This window comes from Diachasmimorpha longicaudata, chromosome 13 (assembly GCF_034640455.1).
Source record: "Diachasmimorpha longicaudata isolate KC_UGA_2023 chromosome 13, iyDiaLong2, whole genome shotgun sequence".
Classification (NCBI taxonomy): Eukaryota; Metazoa; Arthropoda; class Insecta; order Hymenoptera; family Braconidae; genus Diachasmimorpha; species Diachasmimorpha longicaudata.
This window is the reverse complement of record NC_087237.1, coordinates 4,477,275-4,499,615: the sequence shown is the minus strand read 5'-3', so window position 1 is coordinate 4,499,615 and position 22,341 is coordinate 4,477,275. Positions and strand designations below refer to the sequence as shown.

General features: G+C 40.0%; 6 protein-coding genes across 10 annotated transcripts; 4 read left to right on the top strand and 2 right to left on the bottom strand.

The window, feature by feature from the left end:
• The first annotated feature begins 69 nt into the window (after positions 1-69).
• Positions 70-1,515, top strand: LOC135168781 (ras-related protein Rab-18-B). The gene is made up of 4 exons (XM_064133300.1): positions 70-397; positions 581-698; positions 799-1,116; positions 1,195-1,515. Exons 1-4 carry the CDS (start codon positions 330-332, stop codon positions 1,354-1,356), a joined length of 666 nt encoding a protein of 221 aa, XP_063989370.1. The 5' UTR covers positions 70-329; the 3' UTR covers positions 1,357-1,515.
• Positions 1,516-1,680: 165 nt separating this feature from the next.
• Positions 1,681-7,418, top strand: LOC135168782 (calcyphosin-like protein). Of its 3 annotated transcripts, none has more exons than XM_064133301.1 (5): positions 1,681-1,834; positions 3,751-3,914; positions 4,115-4,292; positions 4,407-4,616; positions 4,701-7,418. In XM_064133301.1, exons 2-5 carry the CDS (start codon positions 3,763-3,765, stop codon positions 4,800-4,802), a joined length of 642 nt encoding a protein of 213 aa, XP_063989371.1. In that variant the 5' UTR covers positions 1,681-1,834; positions 3,751-3,762; the 3' UTR covers positions 4,803-7,418. The 3 variants fall into 3 exon arrangements, with proteins under 3 accessions (XP_063989371.1, XP_063989373.1, XP_063989372.1); XM_064133303.1 differs by having other exon boundaries at positions 1,686-1,834; positions 3,774-3,914; XM_064133302.1 differs by having other exon boundaries at positions 1,688-1,834; positions 3,738-3,914.
• LOC135168770 (DEAD-box helicase Dbp80-like) lies at positions 5,154-8,056 on the bottom strand. Its single transcript, XM_064133285.1, has 3 exons — positions 7,847-8,056; positions 5,837-6,926; positions 5,154-5,705 (listed from the first exon to the last, which is right to left on the bottom strand). Exons 1-3 carry the CDS (start codon positions 7,907-7,909, stop codon positions 5,452-5,454), a joined length of 1,407 nt encoding a protein of 468 aa, XP_063989355.1. The 5' UTR covers positions 7,910-8,056; the 3' UTR covers positions 5,154-5,451.
• A 313-nt stretch (positions 8,057-8,369) lies between these two features.
• LOC135168784 (cytochrome c oxidase subunit 6B1-like) lies at positions 8,370-10,024 on the top strand. Its single transcript, XM_064133305.1, has 2 exons — positions 8,370-8,860; positions 9,081-10,024. Exons 1-2 carry the CDS (start codon positions 8,640-8,642, stop codon positions 9,319-9,321), a joined length of 462 nt encoding a protein of 153 aa, XP_063989375.1. The 5' UTR covers positions 8,370-8,639; the 3' UTR covers positions 9,322-10,024.
• Positions 9,358-17,701, bottom strand: LOC135168753 (uncharacterized). 3 transcript variants are annotated; one of them, XM_064133249.1, is made up of 8 exons: positions 17,560-17,701; positions 16,521-16,713; positions 12,812-16,263; positions 11,684-12,729; positions 11,143-11,421; positions 10,499-10,945; positions 10,149-10,291; positions 9,358-10,034 (listed from the first exon to the last, which is right to left on the bottom strand). In XM_064133249.1, the coding sequence occupies exons 2-7, from the start codon at positions 16,654-16,656 to the stop codon at positions 10,174-10,176; spliced, it is 5,478 nt and encodes a 1,825-aa protein (XP_063989319.1). In that variant the 5' UTR covers positions 16,657-16,713; positions 17,560-17,701; the 3' UTR covers positions 9,358-10,034; positions 10,149-10,173. The 3 variants fall into 3 exon arrangements, with proteins under 3 accessions (XP_063989319.1, XP_063989317.1, XP_063989318.1); XM_064133247.1 differs by having other exon boundaries at positions 10,154-10,291; XM_064133248.1 differs by having other exon boundaries at positions 10,154-10,291; positions 16,521-16,685; positions 17,560-17,699.
• LOC135168780 (cell cycle checkpoint protein RAD1-like) lies at positions 17,257-22,214 on the top strand. The gene is made up of 5 exons (XM_064133299.1): positions 17,257-17,392; positions 18,793-19,037; positions 19,120-19,539; positions 19,672-19,947; positions 20,119-22,214. The coding sequence occupies exons 2-5, from the start codon at positions 18,945-18,947 to the stop codon at positions 20,146-20,148; spliced, it is 819 nt and encodes a 272-aa protein (XP_063989369.1). The 5' UTR covers positions 17,257-17,392; positions 18,793-18,944; the 3' UTR covers positions 20,149-22,214.
• Positions 22,215-22,341: the final 127 nt, after the last annotated feature.

Here is a 22,341-nt window from a genome sequence, read left to right as displayed (position 1 = left end):
ACTGATGATAATTTACGGATCCGTTTTACCGACTGAGTCAAGTTCGTTGATAAAAAAATGACCTTCGACAGTAAAAAATTCATCAACGGAAGCGATTGGGAATTGGGATTGTCATAGTGTGCATAAGTGACGTTGTTACCAGTTATTACTCCCAGTTGAATGTATTAAACCTGCCCAAAGGTGTTTCTCATCAACTCAGAGCTCCATTTTGTGTTCAACCACTGGTTCAATGATATTCACGCCATTCCCTTCAATTCCCGATTATTAGATTTATTTATTCCGAATAAAAGCCTAATTGTTTCCAAGCAGTCAGACACGTATCGATAACAATGGATCAAGAAGTATTGACGACGTTAAAGCTTCTCATGATTGGAGAATCCAATGTTGGAAAGTCCAGGTGATGAACATTACTATATTCAATAGTAACACAATAATTGTGCCCTTCTGCTCCATTTTACCAGATTATACATCATACTCTTCCATTTATCTCTCGGTCTTTAATCATTTCTGATGGAGACGATAAATGTCTTTCAATTTGATGACGATGATCCTAAGATAATGATGCAATTTGTTTGTCCAGTATTTTGCTGAGATTTACTGAGGATGAGTTTTACGAGAATATGCAGAGCACTGTGGGGATGGACTACAAGACTAAACAAATATCCCTTGATGGAGATACAGTGAAATTAGCTATTTGGGTTTGTTCAATGGAGCATCACATGATTGTTCCTCACTATTAATTTTTTTTTTTAATTTATTCCATTCATTTTTCAAACGTAGACGGAAATATTTTTTTAGGATACCGCCGGCCAGGAACGTTTCCGAACACTGACCCCAAGCTACTATCGCGATGGCCAAGGTGCTATATTGGTCTACGATGTGACCGACAGAAACACATTTATAAAACTAGAAACGTGGCTAGAAGAGCTGAACACATACTGCAATAAAATTGATATAGTTAAAATGGTAGTTGGAAATAAAATAGATTTGCCAAACAGAGAGGTTTCGATAGAGGAGGGTCTGACGTTTGCCAGGAGACATCAAACATTATACATCGAGAGTAGTGCGAAAACCGATGATGGAGTGAAGTGTTGCTTCGAAGAGCTTGTACAAAAGGTACAAGTCAAGGGTTAAGCATAATATACTGATATTTTAAGTCACACTGTCTCGATAAAAAAACACAAATAATTCCAGATAATTCAAACTCCCGGATTATGGGAGCGCACTCGTTCGAGAGGATTGCACAGCCCTGGAGGTAATGGACCAAGACAACGTCCAGGTAAACGAGGACTTCAGTTAACAGACGACTATGTGCCCCAAGATCCGGCGTCAAGCTGCTACTGCAGCTTGCTGTAGTCTACAATAATTCAAAGCCCTCACACAATTAATTTCTACCTAATGCTACTATTTATTTCTTATATTGTACATAAGTTACTACAATTCTTACAAAATTGATTAGCATTGTCGTCGCACTTTTTTCATAATAAAAGTTGGAACAGATTTGTTAATGAAGAAGCACTCTCCATTCTGATCCCAGGAAAAAAAATGCGCCATTGAAATAGTATCGAATGCCTCTTACGTGACTACAGGTAACAAATGTTGTACCTGATCAACATTTTGCTATAGTAGATTCCACACGAGTAAAGTGTCTACAACAAAGGTAAACGTTGTCACTCCTCACCGGGCATTTTGCCGAGTCACATCGGACACTCCCGACATATTCCGCACCCATCGACCTTATCATTTCCTCGAAATCATCTCTGCAATTTCCATCAAATTCATTTATCATCCGGTGGTTTTTATCAGTCATCAACCTGCTGCGAAAACGCTTTCGGTAAGTCCTTTATCAATTTTTGTATTTGTTTTCTTCAGCCAATAACTAACGCTTTACGCACTAATACAATTAAGTAAAATATTTTCTACGACAAATAAAATTGTAGAAAAAAAATCCCACTCGTGTTGCATTTAAAGTGTACCATATTGTTCGATAAAAAGGGATTCATGGACGGGTGCTAGTTAATAACTGAGATAAAATTTTAATGGTGATCATTCAAGAATGTCTTTCCTGGCCGGTATTGTCAGTGTAGAAACCGTTTTTTATGGAGTGTAATGAGTTGAATTAGAAGGCGTCGCCGCAGGGAATTATATGGTTCAATCTGAGATATTTATAAATATCTCAGAAATCCACTAAATCGAACGCAAATTATGAGTAGTAATTAACTCTTGGAAATAAAATGTTTATACTGCCGATGATGTCATGTCCAGCTTAAGCTTGGTCGTAATTAAAAAATAAATGCGCCGAATAAATTTATATCCCTTCGGTGTATAAAAAACCATGTATGCAACGCATAACAAGACTGACATACTAACTCCAACACAGTATTCAGTTGTCAATATGATTGAACTAGGTGACAGACGCCTCGCAGGGGTAATTTTATTCCTCTAGTGTCAACCCCCGGACGAAGAAAAAGGGAAAGCAATATAGAAAATAATTTGTGAGCTTGCAAATGCATTAAAAAAATTTCGAGACCGCCCACACTGTTCAAAATGTTTATCGGAATTTTTCATAGCAAAAATTGGAATATAAAAATGTAATTTTTGTCACATGACTTGAAATCGCGGTGCGACAGAGCGAAGCGAGAGTAATCGCGATTCTAATCTCGCTTCGCTCGGCTAGATCGCGGTTTTTGGGCCAGCGATGAAAAACTGCCTTCGTCAGACTGTCTCCAATGATTTCCAGACGAATGTAATGACAGGCCTCGCCTTCAGCCACATTCATCAGGAAATACTTTGTGGATCTTATGATGAAAATTACTATAATGATTATTTAGACTAGGGACTGGGGAGTTTGCACATGTACTCTACAGAATTGCTGTAAACGAGTTGAGGAACGATCGATTCGCCGATGATTTATGCATGCTAGCTTTCGCTCAATATATAGTGAAGTAGCGCCTGTTTCTGCCCTTTCCATGGATCGATTACGGATAAGCGACGGCTATTGTATCATCATTTATTTATTTTTTTTTATGTGGATGGCGTGTGAAAATAAGGACATTAAATGTTTTTGTAGCAAAAAGCTGACACAGGAAATGTCACTAGAGATATTTGCAATGGGTAATTTGTTAGCTCCGAAGAGGTCATTGACTATCGTGACCTTGAGTGAGGGTGAACTGACGGGGTGGGGAATGACGAAATCTTACAAAAATTGTACTGATAAAAAATTTCAATTAAATCTGAGAAAGGAATTGTTGAATAGTTTTATGTAACAAAGTTTGTTACGCAGAGTTCATTTCCGGTGACATAAACTCTTAGATTAATGTCAATTACGTGATCGTTAGTTTGTGCATTGAAAATAACTTCGAGACTAACTGTATTTAGCAAAGTGTAAAGTTGTAAACTATTTTCTGCAGACACTGGTGAGCGAAAAAGAAGGAGTTGTGTTGGGGAGTGAGTAATGATCAGGGGTGGAACAGGAAATTGCGCTAATTTGAGCCCAGATGATGTTACGGAACAATAAGTGATGTGATTAAATTTATAAACAACTGGGCCAGCCAATACAGATCAGTTATGAATATAACAAAGTGTTAGATAGACTCCATTGACTCAGTTTAACGTCACGACTGGTCCCCTATTTTTTTCTGGCCGGAAGAGCTTTCGCATTATCGAACTGTAGAATGGCAAATTGATCAGATCTTTTTAGGATTGTGTGACTTGCATACGCTGAACCTTTTCAATAGTTCTTTTTTACAGACAATAAAGACTATGTTTCATAGACCGGTGAGCGCCACGACGAGACAGGAGGCTGAAATGGTGAACTGGGCTCAAAGGGCTATTCATGGGGCCGCGGATGCAATTGAAAAGCTTCGTCTTCTGTGTCTTTCACGAGGGGCCAACGGTATTCTCGGGTTAGCCAGGTGAGACCAGTTAATATGAATTAATTTGCAATTATTTAGAAAATATGTCCGCGCGAAAATCGTGAGAAAGAATGTCAGATATGGGCAGTCGTGTCCTTGAAAGCGAACGAGTTCGTATTTTCTCGAGCCGTCTAATTCTTTTGCTTGAGATATCGTTAAGATATGATTACGAATGATTGAAGTAAACAATGATTTTCAAGAGTGTTTCGTCGAATGGACGAGGACGGAAATAAACAATTAAGCAAAGAAGAGCTAATAGAGGGCCTCGGTGAAATGGGCTTCGAACTTAATGAGGGTGAGATCGATGAGATAATGAGCAAATTGGATGTCGATGGAAACGGAAGCATAGACCTCACCGAATTCATTACCGCTGTTCGTGTAAGTTCTATAGACATTCATAATGCGAAATATAAGCAGGATATAGATTGAGAAATATTTTGGAGGAATGAAACATCGTAGCACCAAAAGGATTGATTGATTTTTCGCTTTTAGCCCCCCATGTCGGAAAATCGGCGGAAAGTGGTGGAACAAGCCTTCCAAAAGCTAGACAAAAATGGTGACGGAGAGATAACCGTCGAGGATCTTCGTGGTGTCTATAATGTCAAGTGTCATCCTCGTTACATTAGTGGCGAAGAAAGTGAAGAGAGTATAATGAAAAAATTCCTGGAAAATTTTGAGCAGGATGCAACTAAAGATGGCATCGTCAGTATTAAGAGAAATTACGTGTGAATATCATCACCGCTCAATATCTTCACAAAATAATTAAGAAAATCATTTTAATTACAGGTAACTGAGGAGGAATTCATAAATTATTACAGTGCGATGAGCGCGAGTATCGATCACGATGCCTACTTCGATCTCATGATTCGTAATGCCTACAAGTTGTAATCCAGGCAAGTTCCTCGCTTTTTTACTCCACTGAAACCATGTGGATATACCCTTTTTAGCATTAAGACCGTACAAGTTATAAGTATAAGTTAAGCATCAGTTTTGAAGATCAGTTGTGGATTTTTTGCGATACGTAGCTGATGGAGATAATTCTGTGTGAGATTTGTCAATAAAATTTGTGGCGTTTCGTGGCAAATGAACCTTAAAAATTAGGATCTCAAGCGCCTTTCTATTGCTATCTCTCTTGCAAGTGGCCCTGAGCCGAGTCAGGGCTTTTCTGCAGGACAGTCTGAATGACAATTATTTCAGTGAAACAGACTGTGAATATTCTACTTAAATGAAAACCGCCAGTGACTTATTTTTCCGTTTATTATGGAACTTTCGCCGTTACATATCTTTTTAAGTTTCATTAATCATTAAATCGAAACTAATAAACTACTTCGATTATAGCGAATGAGTATTCAATATAAGAATAAATACTTCGGCCCAAATAGAGGCTGAAGTGAGTATATGGGTAGGAAATACATGAGTACGAAAGCTTCAATAGCTAAGTGACTTAATGAATAATTATCACTTGTGGGAGTCCACATAACGAGAGCAAAATGTGTTTTGCAAACTTACATCTATGAAAGGAAGTAATGTGGAAGGTTCACTCGCGAATTTTAGCCTTGAGGTCTCGACATTCAATGTCGAGGAGCTCGATCTTCTTCCCAAAGTGTCGTTCCATTTCCTGGCAGATGGCCATTGCCTGGGGGGAGTCGATCAGATTTATAGCGATTCCCTTCTTTCCAAATCTGCCTGTTCTACCGATCCTGTGGAGGTACGTCTCGTGGTCTGCATTGCACTGCCGATCAACTGGCAGATCATAATTAACTACCAGCGATACCTGGTCTACGTCAATGCCTGGGAGGAAATGCAATTGGGAAATTAGATTGGATTTTCCGGGGCTACGAACGGGAATTGATTCTACGGTATTACTTTTATCAATTTTTTTTTCTGCGCTATTAACTGGGAGTAAAAAACCGCCTGATTACCTCGTGATAACACATTAGTCGTCACCATAACTGTGACACAGCCCTCCTTAAAGAGATCAAGAACTCCGATTCGTTCCTCTACAGTCATATCTCCAGATAAAACGGCAACAGTGAATCCCTCATCCATCATTTTTCGAGCTAGCCATCCAGCAGTCGTCCTCGTTCGACAAAAAATGATTGCCTGTCCTGTGAGATTAGTATAAATAGTTGTGATAGCATCGTATTTGGCTTCCTCAGTCTGGCATTGGACGAGGAATTGCTTGACGTTATCCAAACACTCCTCCTCCTTCCTCAGTCTGATGATCATTGGATCGTCGACAATCATCTCAGCGAACTCCATCACTTCTTTTTCATACGTCGCGGAGAAGAACATTATTGAACAGGTCTTGGATAACAGCTTGTGCATCCTGATACACTGACTCTGATAGCCCTGAGTGGCAATCATCACATCTGCCTCATCAAGCACAAAAACGTTGATTTTGGTGAGATCGAAGAATCGAAATTTGAGGGACCAGTCCAAGACTTTGCCAGGGGTTCCGATAATAATGTGCTCGGTGATCTTCTCACCTCTTGACAGCATTTCTCCCCTCACAGCATATTTTAACTTGATCTCGGGACAATGTTTGGACATCTTGGCAGCTTCTTCCCCCGTCTGAATAGCCAACTCATAAGTAGGTGATAAACAGAGCACCTGGGGATAAGATTTCGACGTGTCGACTCTGCTTAACATGGCCAGCACGAAAGCAGCTGTTTTACCAGTGCCAGACTGGGACTGAGCGATCATATTCCCTGGTGGATCCGCGAGTAAAGTTGGTAGGGCCATTTCCTGGATCTTTGAGGGCTTCATGAAGCCCATGTCGTAGACCCCTCTCAGCAGTTTCGGCTGGAGTTTCAGATCCTCGAATGATTTCACGCTGTACAGGGGTGAGTTTGGATTCTTACGCTGAATTTCTACCTCTTGCTTTGATTCAATGAGAGTTTTGCGGAGGAGTTTCTTGAGGAGGGATTCTTCTGCTGCTGTCGGGGTGTCATCGATTTCGGGATCGGGAGCATTGAATTTGCTGGGGTGTCCCAGAGACAAGGGCTGTATCTGATGAAAGAATTGAAAAACTGAATAGAAATGAACAAAAAAAATGGGAAAATACATTTCTACATGACTTCGACAGCCTTTTTATTATTAACAAACGTCACAGGATGAGGCAAAATGGATATTTTTTAGTTTTATTTTTATATTCACAATTCAGGAATAAATTCAATGGAAGAGGGAGTCTAGAACTATTTGTTTGAGGTTAGAAACAACTGTATTCCTTAATGAAAATGGAAAAAGGATTTGCAAATGACCCTGACTAGGAAGAAAATATTTTTGAGAGCTTCTTTGTTAATGACAATGAAATAATAACGGAATCTATCACTCCAAGGGGTCCTTTTAACCTCAGGAGAATAATCGGCGGACATTCGCTTTACAAAAATGCGAAAGGTGTTTATGAAAAAATAGCAGGAAACAAGGATAAATAAAGAATGTTTATATCTTCTACAAACGTATTGTTATTAACAAATAGACCAGGATGGCACGAAATAGAGATTTTTCGTTTATTTTTAATATTCATGAATGGACGATATCTTCCTCCATTGCACTCAGTCCAGAATCTCTAATTGAAATTATAAATGACTTTCTGGTCGGACCAATGTCGAAAATAATCTAGTCCTAATCTTTAAATGATCCTGACTAAGATGTAAATATTTCTCGGGACTGTCTTGGTAATAACAATTAACTAGTAATCGACGTTATCACCTGTGAGTGAGGATCTTTTGGAAGTGGTGAGATGAGCAGGTGTCGAAAAAAAATGTTTTGAGTAGAGAAAAAGACCAAAATCGATTTCCAATGGCTAAAACAATTTTGTAAATAATTCCGAGGCTTACGCCTCTAATAAGAATCAAGTGTTATCTCCAAATCATCGCTGAATCAGGTTAAGTCAGCCGTGACCTAAAGGAATGGCGAGAAATACTTACGTATGGTGCGAATACATATTCTTCATGGGCTTTAGTCCAATTGTCTACTCCTGTTGTCTCCATTTTGATAACCTACGAGGCGATTATTGAAGGTGCAATTATTTAGGTCAAAATCCTGGGTAAATAAAGATATCGATGATCCAGGGGTTCCCACATGGATGTCGCGGCCCGACAACGCCTAAGATTTCCAGGAAATTGGCGTGTTGGGAGTGGTTCCGGTTCACACGCCTGATTGGCGACTTAATTTTTGAAAAAATCGAAATCATGTGACAGTTTCAAACGTGCAAACATTTATTCTTTTGATATTTTAATGGCAACAAGGAATTGACTCTCAATTTAAAAATTTCGTTTCCAAACTTGAATAATTTCTGCAGGCAATGTCAACTGTTTTAAAAAAATAATATATATCCAGTCTGGGTTTCAGAATTAAAACATATTTAAACTTTTTAAATTCGATAGTTTAAAGTTTATTTTTTTGTCAAGGATTTTGATTCGAAATTTTGAATTTTTCTCTGTCAATAATAAAGAATCCTCTGTGTACCACAGGCGGTAGCTTGATGTCAATATGGCATCTGTAAGTAGTGACCTCTGTGGGCCACATTGGCATCTAATACATTCAGAATGGCGGGCAATATGAAACGCCTCTTAAATCTGATAAACAACAAAAAATATTCGATATTTGTCATTTATTGTTTTGTTTCAAATATCTAACTATTCCCCGTTACAATCTGACGTTTTCACAGCATTTGAATCATCTCAGCCCTTCCAAAATGAAGATGTTACCCACCGACATATGAAAATGTCAGCAGAGACTCCAGAAGAGCCTCTCCTTAGGCCGAGATTTCGATTATTCGTCCCGGGAACTCCCAAAACCCACCAGCAAGCCACTAGAGAACGACTCCAGAAAGTCTCCAGCACTCCAGCACCGTCGGAGGCTGAAGAGGACCCTTGCGCTAAGAAAGAGGAGAAGAAAGTCGAAGTAAAACTTAGACCCACTGTTGCATCAGATCCCAGGTGATCTGTTCTCTTTTTTAAAACTTTTATTATTTAATAAAATGTCGATAGTCCCATCAGAGAGTTTTAAATGACCAACACTCTTCCTCCATTTCTTTTCCTGTGGTAACAATCCTCTCGAGTCGATTGTGAGATCATTCAACCCCGATATAAAATATAGTCAATCAGTTAATAGAATTAATTAATTAAAATCTATCGTAATTTTCCCTCCGCAATGAAGATTTCAACAGCAGAATCAAACTCTGAGATGTTTCGTGATGTACACCGACTTCTTCAGATGTGAAAAAATTCTCGGAGAAGGCCACGAGGCCTGCAGTTGGTTCAAACGCTGCTACCAGGCGATTTGTCCAAATGCTTGGATCAGTCACTGGGACGATCTCCGCAGCCAAGATTTAATGCCCTGGCCCAGGGCCTACGACAAAGCGGTCGAAGAAGCGAAGAAAAGAGAGTCCAATAAATAGGAATAATTTATAATCATCAAATAAACAACACACATCTAAGAAAAAATATTAATAATTTTATTGTATAGGTACAGGAGTTGAATTTCCGCGAGGTATATAGTTATTTGGGCGATTAAACTTAACAAAACGAATCAAAAAAAAGGAGACTCAAAGTACGACCGCGATCGGTTGAACTTGATTAACTGAAATAAGTTCTTCAAAGATGCCCTCCTCCATTCCGAATTGCTTTTAAAAAATTAGCCTGATCTCTTCGTTAAAACATCGGCTCCACTGTCACGTCCGTTCACTCTTATTTAAATTACACAGACAATTTACAGTACCATCACCCGCGAAATAATTGCGCATCAACTCATTTTAAAGTCTTCACAATATATAATATACATAAAAAAATAATAAACAAGTAGTTGAAATAATTGTCACTAGTAAGATTGAATATTTGGAATGGAGCGGTATGTTTTGTCCTTTCGACAAACGTAAAATGTAGGAATCAATGGCCTGGTGGATTATCCTGTTTTTTAGTGTTCACAGCCCATTTTTAGGTGCAAAAATCAGTGACAGATAATCCCAGCCAATTTTTCATTTTGTTTTTTCTTATGAAGACAACTTACCATCCAGTGAAGAGGAACTCGCCGTTAAAATTAATCGGAGGAACGAATAATATCGGCCGATGCTTTATTATCTTCACGGAGGATTTATCTTCGTATCTGTTGAGCCTGAAAATCGGATGAGATCATTCCAGTGTAATCGATAAATGAAATCGTTTGCCTGAATGAGTTTGGGGTAAAATCGAACGTTGAAGGGGGACCCTTATGAGACTTTAGAACCACCTTACGTATGTTAAACAGTCCTAGATCATTGGAGAATCGCATGCGGCTTGTTTCTTGGCTCCAAATGATTGTAGAGACAGTCATCGTCCTTGCAGACACCAGTGAGCTCGAAGGGGCACAGCACACGATTACAATCGATGTGTCTATTGAGATTACACAAAAATACACGAAATATGCTCTCAGATAATTACCAGCAAGTTAAAATTTATCGTTGGATGGAATGCGGGCTGGAAACTGTTGCACATGAGCTGAAAATGGAGGAGGAAGACCCACCACATTGCTCCCTATCCCTCATTCCATCCAAAGAAAAGAAAAATAAATAAATCAATCAGAGTCATGGAGACACCCACCTAGGCGTTAGAACATTCGATAGAACAGACTCATACGAATGAGCCGTCTGCGACAGCCTCTCGATCGATTCTTCTGGACAAGCCTTTTCCACCGTGCTCAAGTGTTCTGAATTTCCCTCATATGTCTCCAGTATCCTGTCACAAGATAAAGGGTCGCTCTCGGTAAATGGACTCTGGTCCTCTTCAGTTAATCTGGAAATGACAACTCCACTGGCATTATCACTCTGTTCTGCTTCATTGTTAACGTTATCACCATTCCCATCACTTTGATTCCAGGATTCTTCACAATTCCCAGTCAATGTTCTCTCTTGATTCACTTGTTGTTCATTAACACTTGTTGTCTCATTATTATTTTCACATGACACTTTCTTCTTTGATAATTCTCTCGTGTGATAAGCCACTTCTTTCAGCTTCTCTATCATTATTTGTGCACCAGTCGCAGGCACCCTAGAGTTAGAAATTATTTTTTTTTCAGAGTTGAATTTTTCGACTTCTGCCAGAAGATTTGAGGAACTTTAATTCTTTTTTTAAATTTGTTAATGAGATAAAATCAGAGTCTCCAATGTCCCGTTCTGCATTGTCTTGTTCTCCGATATAAAAGGGATTAATTTAATAGTAGATATGAGGATTAAAAAATGATTTACTTATATTGCGGTCCGACAACTTTGGTCCCAACACCCTGGCAGAGTTTAGTGAGCTTGAGGCACTCAGATCGTCCTTCAACAATCATTTGGTGTGCATTTGTTACATTCGGCCCAAGGCTATTGATCTTGAGTTTCTGCTCCAGCAATCGCGCCTCGGCCACTGCCAATTGAGCTTTGAGTCTCCTCACCTCGATGAACAAATTTGCTTGGAGCTCACGCTCCAGATCCCATTGTTTCAATGTACTTGACATTTCAGTCAAATCATCCAGCACCGAGGACCTGAGTATACATAATTTTTTATTTCACATTGAGGATGTAGTACCGTATATGTTCTGAGTCCGATTTGAAAAAGTCAACAAAATTATTCGGAAGTTATTATCGAGTGATGGAAACTGTAAAAAAGTTAATTACGGAGAATAATCTCCAAATTATGGAGATATTATGGCAGATAACATCATAGTATATAACACGGATACCATTAGGGTATTATTCGTGTGCAGGCGTTAAATAAAACGTAAAAATACGAAAGACATTAACGCACCTCTTAGTCACCAACTCCTGCTCAATGTCCTTCAACCTCATACATCGTTGCTCCTCGCTCAACGCCGCTAGACTTTCCAGCTCCGCCTTGACATCGGATTTGATCTTCTCCGAATATTCCTTAGTTGGAGACTTGCCCTTAGCTCTACTAGGGATCCTCTGAGTCTCCACAGGACGTTCCTCAACAGTTTCATCCAGAACGATGGTCGAGTCCTCGGAATCTCTGTGCTCCTCCTCACCCTCATTTTCGGCCTCTCTCGGCGGCAAAATCACAGTTGAAGCTTCAGAATCCACGGTGATAGAGCCCGAATCGCCTCCAGAGACTTCCTGGCTCGTCCGATTGACATTCGAGTTATCAGTTTCTCTACCAATTGCACTCAATTCGTTAACTTCATTATTTCCCATCGAATCCTCATTATTTTTCGTGTTATCACCACCAAGATCGACATTATTGCTTTGCAATAGCTCACCAATGGACTTATCAAGACCTCCATCAGCCACGGTCACTGTTCTACTCCTCTGTCGCAGCTGGGCCTGGGCAAACTTGGAATTGAGTTGATCAGTGGTGAGAATTCTGAGTGCAGAAGACACTATGGACGAATCTGCCACCGAATTCTCTGGCTTATTAAAAACTATTCGACCCCCAGGTGTCACATTATCGTTGGGTATCTGAATACTGAGGTTTTCCATTTTCTGAGATGATGCAGACGAGTTGTTGATGATATACTGATCACTCGCCCCTTTTCTAGTGGTAATGGGGCTTGGTTGTGAGGACTTTTGACAGGAGTTCTCGTCGACTGTTGATGGTTTTGAAACTGGGGCTTTGATGGATGACTTAGGGTCTGGGGGATTCGGAGATTTTGAGAGGGTTGATGGAATCTTTGGAAGAAAGGATTTGGTGGGTCTAGAGATGGGGCTTGCTGGAGATAGGGGGCATGGAGGGGTATTTATTATTTGACGAGTTGCTCGTTGTCTCTCTTTCTCGAAGATTTGCTGCTTCAAGCGTTTGTATTCTTCTTGCTGGGATGGAGGAAGATGCCGAACCGCCTGGAATGAAACATTTATGAGATGAAGTGGGCGGCTCACAGTAGCGGTGGGTAATTAAATAAGAAATCTTAAATATTCTCACCAGAGGAGTTGCGCTGAGTCCACTGGTCTTCGTGACAGTCCCCTTGGCAGTGCTGGCTGGTGTTGATGTAGCAACAACTGAGCTGATAGCCAGCGTCTCCTGCTTTTTCCTCTGTTCCTTCAAAAACTGGTCCACACTCTTCTCGAAATCTGTCGTGGGTATCGCCAGCACATCCCTCTGCCCCCCGATACTCTGATACCTCTTCTCCCATTCCGCCCCCGAGTCGCTATCAGAGTCCTCACCGAGTTTGATAACAAGACTCTGGACCGCCCCCGAGGCCTTCATTTTCGGACTCGCAGGCCTGATTGCCTCACTCACCTTGAGATTCACCAACTTAAGATTCTGAGAGATATTACTAATACTTGTACACCCTTTCGCCTGGGCCTGGAGTATCATTTTCCTCTGCATCCTAGTATTCTGGAATTTCTTGGCGTTGTTAACGACCTTCGTACTGACAGGAATTGCAGTTTTTTTGACGATTTTCTTCGGTGGTCCGTTGACAATCAAAGGATTGACTCTCAATTTACCTGCAGGCGCAGCCTCAACCTTCGGGCGTTGAACCGGCCTTTCAACGACTCCTGTGGTGGTACTGAAGTGACTTGTGGATTTTGGTACCTGAGGAGTCACGAGGCGCTTCGCCATCGGTCTCGATCCGTCCATAGCTTGTGAAGTCTTTACAGTCTCATCAACTAATTTATGACTATCCCTTTCGTTCTCAGCAACCGTGACAACTCTCTGAACTTCCGGGGTAACTTCACAAGAGTTCTGAACCCTTGCTACCGCGTTCGACCCCTTCTCAGCCTCTTCAGAGCCCCTGCTTTCACCGCTCTTTAAACGATTATGTAGATTAGCTAACAGCATGGCCCTGAGTGAGTCTGCCTCGTCATCAGCACTCTTCCTTCTGCTTCTATCATTTCTATGATCTTCTGAGGATTTTTGTATATTTGATTCTTCTATCGAACTCGGCACAGCCTTGATTACAACAGGGCTTGCTTGTTTCTCCTTCTCATTTTCGGTGGAGTTAGATTTCTTTGTGCCTGGCTCTTCTGGATTTAGGACCTTCGAACTATTGTCAGATAATCCGGATAGGTCAGCTGAATCCATTTGACTATCACGATTAGAATTGACGTGAGTTTTAGTGAAACGAGTTGCATTCGTTGCCCTCAGCGCTCTCAGACGTTTTCTCTGTCTCTCGCCGGCTCTATTTCTCTTCCTCTTTCCAAGCTTTAGTTTTCCCCTCTTCCTCTTGTTCTTGCTAGTGTCGGGCTTCGCTGCAGCCACCGTTACCTTGTTTGTAGATTCCTCAGCAACACTGTCATCCACAGAAACATTGTTGAAAGCAGCTGCTGGTGCCACAACCGTCGACTTCTTCACAACTGGTTGAATGTTAATCGGTTGGAAAACAGGTGTTGCTGCCACCACCGGGGCAACTCCAACATCAACTGGCTGCATCACAGCACTTTTGAACGTCGGCTCAGTCGCGGTCTCCGTCCTCTTCGGGGGCAATGGCTGCTGAAGGTTCTTGTTGGTTTTGAGTATTGATGCTGGTACGAGGGATTTGTTCACGAGAATCGGTATTTTGTTCGGCTCTTTGGTGACTTCTGGAAGACCTCGGAGGTACAGGGGTTCAACATTTGTAACTTCGGAAACACTTCTCGTGGTTGCGTAAGGGTTTGTCAGAGTGCAGTTAGAAAGCACCCCGGATGAAGTGCTCTGCTTCTGCTCATTTTCCTCTTTCGGGGGAATTTCACGAAGTGGAGGTGGCCCTTCATGTGGTGTTGGCTCATGATTTTGAGAGGCGAAAGAATTGTTGACTGCTGGGACTTCCCCAATGGCCCCCGGTGAAGATCCCTCGGGAGGTTTTTCACAAATGTCTTCTGCTTTGTCGTCCCCAGCTGTTATTGATGGATTATTCATCGATGGCTCGAGGACCGTAAAGCTGTCATCATTCTGACGACCCTGATCGACTGGGGACGAGTAAGGAAGCTCAAAATCATACATTGGAGAGTCTGATGGCGAGTAAGGAGTAGTTTCACTGTTCTCACTCCCGCTATCTATCGTAATCGTCTTCAGAACATTTTGTCTTGTTTTTTTCACAATTGTGGCTCCCCACTGGGTCTTCGCAGGATCTGTCGGGGAGTAAGGGGCTTCCATATTCACGACATCGCCCAAATCGCTACCGTTTTCCTTCTTTGTGGAAACTTCCAGTTTCACTTCTGGACACGACGTGTTTGGATAGTCACGAATGGCTGGACAATTCTTAATTATCTCGTCAGTGGGAGAATACGGAGAGCAACTCTCCTTCTCTCTTTCCACGTCAGTGTCAAGCTCCATATCCTCCACTTGTTGACCACCTTGAGATCTTTCAGGTGATGATGAAGGATTGCACGGCTCTAGGTCCTTCAGAAAACTGTCAACAGAGAGACTCGAGTCCCTCGGATTATTTCTCTTCCGATTACCATTCTCCACACGTTTCTGGTGCTTCTTTATCATAGCTGACTTTAAGGCTATCATCCTGAGCTCAAGGGCTTCAGGATCATTGTCACTCAGGTGATCAGGCACCACGGTCATTACCTTCGGTTGCTTCGTTTGCAGCGCTCGGCGTCTCAGGACGTCCAAATTTTCCTCATCTTCTTCGGTAGCTGAGTGATAACTGATATTCTCGTTCTTCGGCTGCTTCGTGTCAGGATCGTTCGTCTGGGGCTCGGTCTTCATTATGTTGTTCAGCTTCTCTTTTAGGGACGAATGATCCCTGGACTTTCGTTCAGCTGTCAGCGTTCCCACACCCTCGAGCCGTCGAACGTGCTTCAAGAGAGAGGACGTGTAGGCGAAGTAATTCTGTGAGTTACAATGACAGTGTGCCTTCGGTGATCTTGAAATTGAGACTGGTGATACATCCCTAGGGGATCTCAATGTTGGCCCTATTTTGGAAAATCTTATTGGTGACTCCTCTTCCGATGAGGCATCTCTTCTTAATCTTTTGGATACTCTTGATCGTGATAAGTAATGTGGTCCGGGTAGAGAAGGAATGGATTCGCCCACATAAAAAGGCCTCGGTGGAGTGTCCGGTGGTGAACGAGAGAACGCTCGGTCCCTCCTTATGGGTGAGTGTCGACGAGTTGACCGAGGACTCTGTGATTTTCTTCGCCTGTGAACTGTTATCTCAGTGGGTGCCGCTGGGGCGTTGAGAATCAGTGGATCTGGTGCTGTTGATGATACATAATCCTCTATCATCATTTCACCATCACCTGATTTCTTCTTCTTTCTCTTCTTTCGTTTCTTCTTGCCAAGGTGAATGCAGAGTTGACGAGATGCATCTGGTAGCTCCACAATCTCGTGATCGTCGTCACTTGAGATTGGGAGGAGACCGTCGGGTTTTGATGCCGGATTTGGGACGTATCGAGAATTTAATTCGCAAGAGTAACGACGATTCTCCTTGCCGTAACCTGCGCCTTCAGGGGGAATAACAACTTCTACTTGATTAGAATTGTGCTTTGAACGGGCAACGGAATGGGATAAGGAGAGAGGAATGGTGCAGGTGAAGCTGACGAAAGGGGGAGGATTTGAGACTGATACAAACTGCAAAGCCCTCTTTATAAAACTTGCGTGACAATTCCCCCATTCGCGAGCCACCAAGATGAAAGAACAAATCTGGGAAATGCAAGAGGCGCAAAATAAATAATTTAACGAATTTTCTATCACGTTTTACCTAGCACAGAGTGACTTCTCCTGGTCGGTGATATCCTGGGACTCCAGCGGGACCTGCAGTTCGATTGTCCATCATCCGAGGAACTCACGTCCTCCAAGGATATCTCCCCATCCTCTTTCTCTTCCATCGTATCCATCCTTCTTCAGGGTTGGAAAAAAAATAGTCCTGCCACTCGTCAAATTAGCACATCACCCTGAGAATTTTAACGTTTAAATGCCATTCCCCCCATCCCAATGAGACTTCTTGCTCTATACATTAATCTACCGAATAACCAAGTCTCGTATTAACAATCTTGGTGACCCATCATAACATTATTCACGTTCTTGTTACTATCATTCAACGAATTATGAAGAATTCACGATTGCAGAGATGACTCATACTCGTATTATTCCTGTGATAGGATCCTGCGATTATCTTATTACACCAAGGAACAAAGGAAGTGGGTAAAAATGTTTATGTAACATGAGAAAACCCCTCGATAAGTGAAATGAACCCAAGAAAAAAAGTTGTAAATTTTCTCGTGAGAAAGAAATCAAAATGGATGGGTAATTTGCATATCTCGTCAATTGTAACAATTAATCAGTAAACTAGTTGAATAATGAGGTTATCGATATGACGTGGACAGACCCTGTTATCGAAAATCTCAATGTATGTGATACCATTAAATTTTCCGGTCATTTTGCGGTAGAATGGGAAATATATAAAAGTGAAATGTTCGATTTCATAGGTTTCCAGACGCAATTATATCGATGTAGAGTAGTTTGAGGAAGAAATATAACTTGACCCTTTTTGTCGAGAACTAAACATTCCCCAGAAAACATCTATTTTTGTCGGAATAGCAGCCGTTTTCACAATAAATGGATTTTTTAACGGTGAGTTGTCTCATTTTGTAACTTTGGACACAATAGAATTGAAGGTTAAAACAATTTCGTTGCTTCGTTGTTTTGTTTGAGGGAATTCTACGATTATTGTCGAATTTAGACGAGTGTTGATGACACAGAAGTGGTTTAAGAGGTAGCAATGGCCAGTAGTATCTTACCAAAGTGCTGTTGATTATTATTAGCACGATAAAATTGTTGCACGATCCATTTTATATACTTTGATCTTTGTGTACCGCCATTTTTGAGACTGAACTGAAGGTTATTCGTACGCAGAGGGTTGATTGGTGATTGCCCTCGACAAAATGAACTACTTACAGATGCGAATCTGAACTACTGACAGATTCTCAGTAGGTATGAGGCTTCCACTTGTGACACACAGAGCTCACTACTAAGCTTCAAGGTCGACCATAAAAAACCTTATAAAGATGGGCAAATTCAAGCGTACGATCGAATCCTGAAGGAGGTTTTCATGTCAGATTGTAAACTGCCTTTAATCTGGAATTTTACGCGGGGAAATGAGGCGTGGAGGGTTGAAAAGCTCGAAATTGTTGTTGAAATCCTTTTGTTTGATGTATCAAGTTTAGATTGAGGGCCTTTGGAGGTGTGTTTCGAGTGCGGGGGATGTGCTCCGTGGGCGACACTGCTGGGGCAGGAGATACGTCCAGAAGAGTTGATTCGGAGATTGTTGACGTCTGCCAGCACGTGCTGGAGGAGTCAGCTGTTGAATTTCGGAGAGAAAAAAAATGTAACGTTGAGAGGATTTTCCCCTCAATCTCATCTAAATATTACGTTTGTTTACTATGATATGGGATGGTGAAGATTCTGATTCATTCGTTGTTTTTTCAACTGCGAAATTCCATCAGTTTTAGATTCAACTTTACTGAAACTCTCCAGTGTTTTCGGAGCGGTATTTGAAAGGGCAATTGAACTCTATGAATTAGGAAAAGTCACAAAAGTGACTGCATTCGATCCTCAGAAGACTGGTGTTTGGAAGGATATTTACGCAGCTCGATCATTAATACAGGTTCAGGGTCTCTCTGGAGAGAGTTACACAATTTTTCCTCAGGTCAACTACTGTCCCTGCCCTGCATTCAAGTAATTAATCATTTTAAAGCAGAGTAATTTGCATACAGTATGGTTTTTCCCACAATATTTTGCTGTCCTTATTTGAAATTTTCAGTAGCGGCTCTAAAAGTTGAGGCAAAATGCAAAAAGGTCGTCTAATCCTAATCCTAATGAAGTCAATAGAAAGCCCTCTAGATAAACTCGAATAAGTTATATTGAAAAAGAAAATTATATTGATTTTCTCTATTGAATTTCGTTCAATAAAGATCTTTAAAAAGTAGCCAGCGATTTCCGATAAAATTTCTTCATAATAACGTACATCTTAGATTCCACGTGCTGGGAGATCATTCAGACGTGACCTGCAAGCATCTTCTGGCAGTCTGGCTTGCCAATCTGACTCCAGAGACAATTATCGAAAAACATATAACACCTACACAGTTCAGAAATCTACTCCTCCATCAAGTTTCCTACGATCAAGATGCAGTCACAGAATGATGAATATCAACTCGTTGCGAAATTAGCGAATCTCAAGACAGTGGTGCAACTGTTGAGATCTGTCAACTTTCGAGAGGTAAATTACACCTCTTTTTATCATTATTATTCTCTCTCGCTTCTCTCAATAAATTCAATCTCAATTTCTCATACAATTCTAGAACGCGATGTGTTTTGCATCTGAAAACGGTCTAAAAATCACGGTGGAGGACTCAAAATGCATCCAAGCAAACGCTTATCTCCCTACGAATGTTTTTCAAGAGTACGACTTGAAAGACGACGCGATATTCAAGATAAATTTAACGGTTCTGGTCGAGTGCCTGGGAATGTTTTGGAGTCAGATTTCAGCAGCAGGAACATCAGTGGGTCTACAAATTTATTACAGAGGGAATGGATACCCAGTGACAGTGCTCATTGAGGAGGATGGAATAATTACAGATTGTTCGCTGAAAACTCAAGAAATCGAGGAACTTCTGGACTTTCAAATTCCACCGGAAAAAGTACTCAATAAAGTTATCCTGCAGACGGAATTATTGAGGGATATCTGGAGTGAATTGGATCCGAGTTGTGAGTTTATTGAGGTAATTATGCCTCTTAGCATGTCAAATTAATTTTTTCCATGTGCCCTGGGTTTTCCCTGGAGGATAATGGAGACCCGGGAACTCAAATGACTCATTCGCGTAATAAAAAATATCGTTACTTTTTCCCTGCAGTTATTACTTTCTCCGAAGGCTCCATATTTCCAAATTGGAACTGACGGATTGGCTGGTGAATGCAGGATAGAGTTACCTCATGACAGTGATCTGATTGACAGTTTCGAGTGTAAAACGGAGGCCAGCTTCTACTACAAATTTGCCCACATGAAACCAGCGATGAGAGCCCTGGGGTGTGCAAACAAAGTCTCACTGAGGACGAATGACAATGGATTGCTTTGCTTCCAGTATATGGTAAAGACTGATGAAGGACACACCTGTTATGTGGAATATTACGTACGTGACCATTAGAATTTTTTAATAATTCACACCTGTTAGGAATTGATTGAGACCTGCACAAGTATTTCATAGAAAATTCTAGCAGATTTGTTAGATGTTCAATGAAGTTGGAGTTTCCCATATAAGTTACTCTTTTGTCTCTGATAATCGTCAATATTTTGATTTCAGCTGTCTCCAGTGCTGGATACTGACGACTAAAGACCCAAAAATCCACAATAAATCCACCAAAATGATCTATTGATTTCTCAAATATGTGTGGACTAAAATTACTGTACATAAATGTATTTCATCTCAATTAATGTTATCATCATTATTAATATAATTTGCGTTAGCATCATATGGAACACATAACGATGGAATTTTCGTATTTTCACAATCCTTTTCTCTTCTGTCTAGCAAACGACGATACAAAGCTCGGGTTACACTGGTCGATTCTCTTCCTTCCACTTTCACAAAAACAACACACAATGATTATTTCACTCTGTTGACATTCACAATAACATTATTCACCTAATTCGTGGGTACGAATTAATTCGACAAACGATAATCACCAACGAGATTCAATATTCATAGAGATAAAGGTGAGAGAGGATGGATATGTCATATTAATTAATTATCGCACATTTCAATGGGTGAAGCGTTATCTTGAATTTTTTTTTCGATTGAATTGTTGATCGAGTACAGTCGAGTATATAAAAGCAGAGTGATTAATTTTTTTTTAATTTCCTTTGGCGAAAGTTGAGTTTTAGGGAAGTAAGACTAGTCAATTTTACTTTCTCGAAAGAATCTCACAGAAAAAATTACTTTTTACGGGATTTCCAAGACATTTCTATTGAAAACTAACCGATTAGCTTTTTGTTATATTTTAGTGTCTCTAATTGAGAACTATTTGGATAAAATTTTTGAACGAGTACAAAACCAAATGATAAATCATCCTCAATGTTCATTAATTGTCCCACAGTTCAAATAATTCTACATTTCTAGTAAGAAAGTTGCCTCCACATTATTGATTTCTATAATTAATTCATATCGCTCGATAAAGAAATATATAATATTTACACAATTGCATACTTCGGTAATTATCTTAATTAAAACCGATAGATTACAAATATACAATTATTAGTTCAGTCAATTAATTCCTAGAGCACAAGCTCGATGAGTATCAGTTTTACAGATTCAATATTTGCGATTAAAATTGTGTTCTTCTTCCACGTGTATTTCCACCAATAAATAATTTAATTTAAATCTTGATTGATTACGTCCATCGTATTTTTCAAATAAAAATACAGTCCGAAAATTAGCCACAACGTCATGATTATCTTGAACATTTATGTAGATTCAACGTAAATCGAACATAAAAAATAGAGCAGATTCTAAAAAATGACCAAAAAATAAAATTCTTATCAAAGGGGCAAATCTTCACCTTTCGTTTCTCGTTAATTGTGAAATTATCTTTAAAATTTCAGCTAAAATTCCCCTACATCTAGTAGTTCTGGACTCATCGAATTTTTTACAATTTCACAACAATTAACCCCTATGTCCAATATTGTTTAGTTAAAATTAAGTACTTTGATAAAACTTACTCATTGGCCCTTGGTACTTTAACTAGCGTTGATTGGCATTTATCGTGAAAATATTCGAAAATATTGGCAAATTATTAGATTCAATATTTCATACTTGCTTTCTTCACTCGTTTTGACATTTTATTGTGACACTAACAGTCTCATTGTTGATTTATCCTTGAGGCAATGGGAGAGGTGTACATATTCTGTGTAAATTCTTGGACTCTGCGGTTCTAATTATAATTAATTACGATTAATTTTAATTATTATTTCGGTAGTGAAGTGGCAGAAGCCGAATTTTGTCCAAAATAATGTCAAGATAATTCCTAAGCTAATGAGTTTAGAAGAACTTGTCAAAATAACTTTTCTTTAAAGAATTTCATTGTTGTCGAAACAGATTTAATGGCAGTTTTCTATAACCTGCATTGTTTAGGAGGTATTAGCCAAAATCTCAGTATGCAACGGACCAGAGACCTCTACCACTTTATCACCGATTTTAATCTTCTTCTCAGATAATTAAGATACCACGTAATTATCGAAGAAAGACAAAACATAATTAACATAGAGATATATGGCATTTGTACAAATCAATAACAGGCAGTCTTTTCGGAGCAATAGTTCTGCGTTTTCAACAACGAAAAAGGAAAAAATATATATAAAAAAAAAAACCATCTCGGTTACAAAGAATTTCATAAAGTCTGCATTGGATGCTGCCGGAAAATATAACGAAATAAACATACAAAGTTGACAATTAATATTTACAATTATCGATATTTGATTTGACGTTAAATTTCAAATCGACAAAATTTTTTGCTTAAATATCTCGTTT

Excerpts from the sequence above, each read along its gene's own strand:
- LOC135168781 (XM_064133300.1), top strand. The coding sequence starts at position 330 with ATGGATCAAGAAGTATTGACGACGTTAAAGCTTCTCATGATTGGAGAA. Across the intron at positions 398-580 it reads TCCAATGTTGGAAAGTCCAG|TATTTTGCTGAGATTTACTG; the intron begins GTGATGAACATT and ends TTGTTTGTCCAG. Across the intron at positions 699-798 it reads CAGTGAAATTAGCTATTTGG|GATACCGCCGGCCAGGAACG; the intron begins GTTTGTTCAATG and ends ATATTTTTTTAG.
- LOC135168782 (XM_064133301.1), top strand. The coding sequence starts at position 3,763 with ATGTTTCATAGACCGGTGAGCGCCACGACGAGACAGGAGGCTGAAATG. Across the intron at positions 3,915-4,114 it reads GGTATTCTCGGGTTAGCCAG|AGTGTTTCGTCGAATGGACG; the intron begins GTGAGACCAGTT and ends ATGATTTTCAAG. Across the intron at positions 4,617-4,700 it reads ATGCAACTAAAGATGGCATC|GTAACTGAGGAGGAATTCAT; the intron begins GTCAGTATTAAG and ends TTTTAATTACAG.
- LOC135168770 (XM_064133285.1), bottom strand. The coding sequence starts at position 7,909 with ATGGAGACAACAGGAGTAGACAATTGGACTAAAGCCCATGAAGAATAT. Across the intron at positions 6,927-7,846 it reads AATATGTATTCGCACCATAC|ATACAGCCCTTGTCTCTGGG; the intron begins GTAAGTATTTCT and ends TTCTTTCATCAG. Across the intron at positions 5,706-5,836 it reads GACTAATGTGTTATCACGAG|GCATTGACGTAGACCAGGTA; the intron begins GTAATCAGGCGG and ends ATTTCCTCCCAG.
- LOC135168784 (XM_064133305.1), top strand. The coding sequence starts at position 8,640 with ATGAAAATGTCAGCAGAGACTCCAGAAGAGCCTCTCCTTAGGCCGAGA. Across the intron at positions 8,861-9,080 it reads ACTGTTGCATCAGATCCCAG|ATTTCAACAGCAGAATCAAA; the intron begins GTGATCTGTTCT and ends TCCGCAATGAAG.
- LOC135168753 (XM_064133249.1), bottom strand. The coding sequence starts at position 16,656 with ATGGATACGATGGAAGAGAAAGAGGATGGGGAGATATCCTTGGAGGAC. Across the intron at positions 11,422-11,683 it reads CAGGAGTTGGTGACTAAGAG|GTCCTCGGTGCTGGATGATT; the intron begins GTGCGTTAATGT and ends ATGTATACTCAG. Across the intron at positions 10,292-10,498 it reads TCGAATGTTCTAACGCCTAG|ACACATCGATTGTAATCGTG; the intron begins GTGGGTGTCTCC and ends TAATCTCAATAG.
- LOC135168780 (XM_064133299.1), top strand. The coding sequence starts at position 18,945 with ATGCAGTCACAGAATGATGAATATCAACTCGTTGCGAAATTAGCGAAT. Across the intron at positions 19,038-19,119 it reads GATCTGTCAACTTTCGAGAG|AACGCGATGTGTTTTGCATC; the intron begins GTAAATTACACC and ends ATACAATTCTAG. Across the intron at positions 19,948-20,118 it reads CCTGTTATGTGGAATATTAC|CTGTCTCCAGTGCTGGATAC; the intron begins GTACGTGACCAT and ends TTTTGATTTCAG.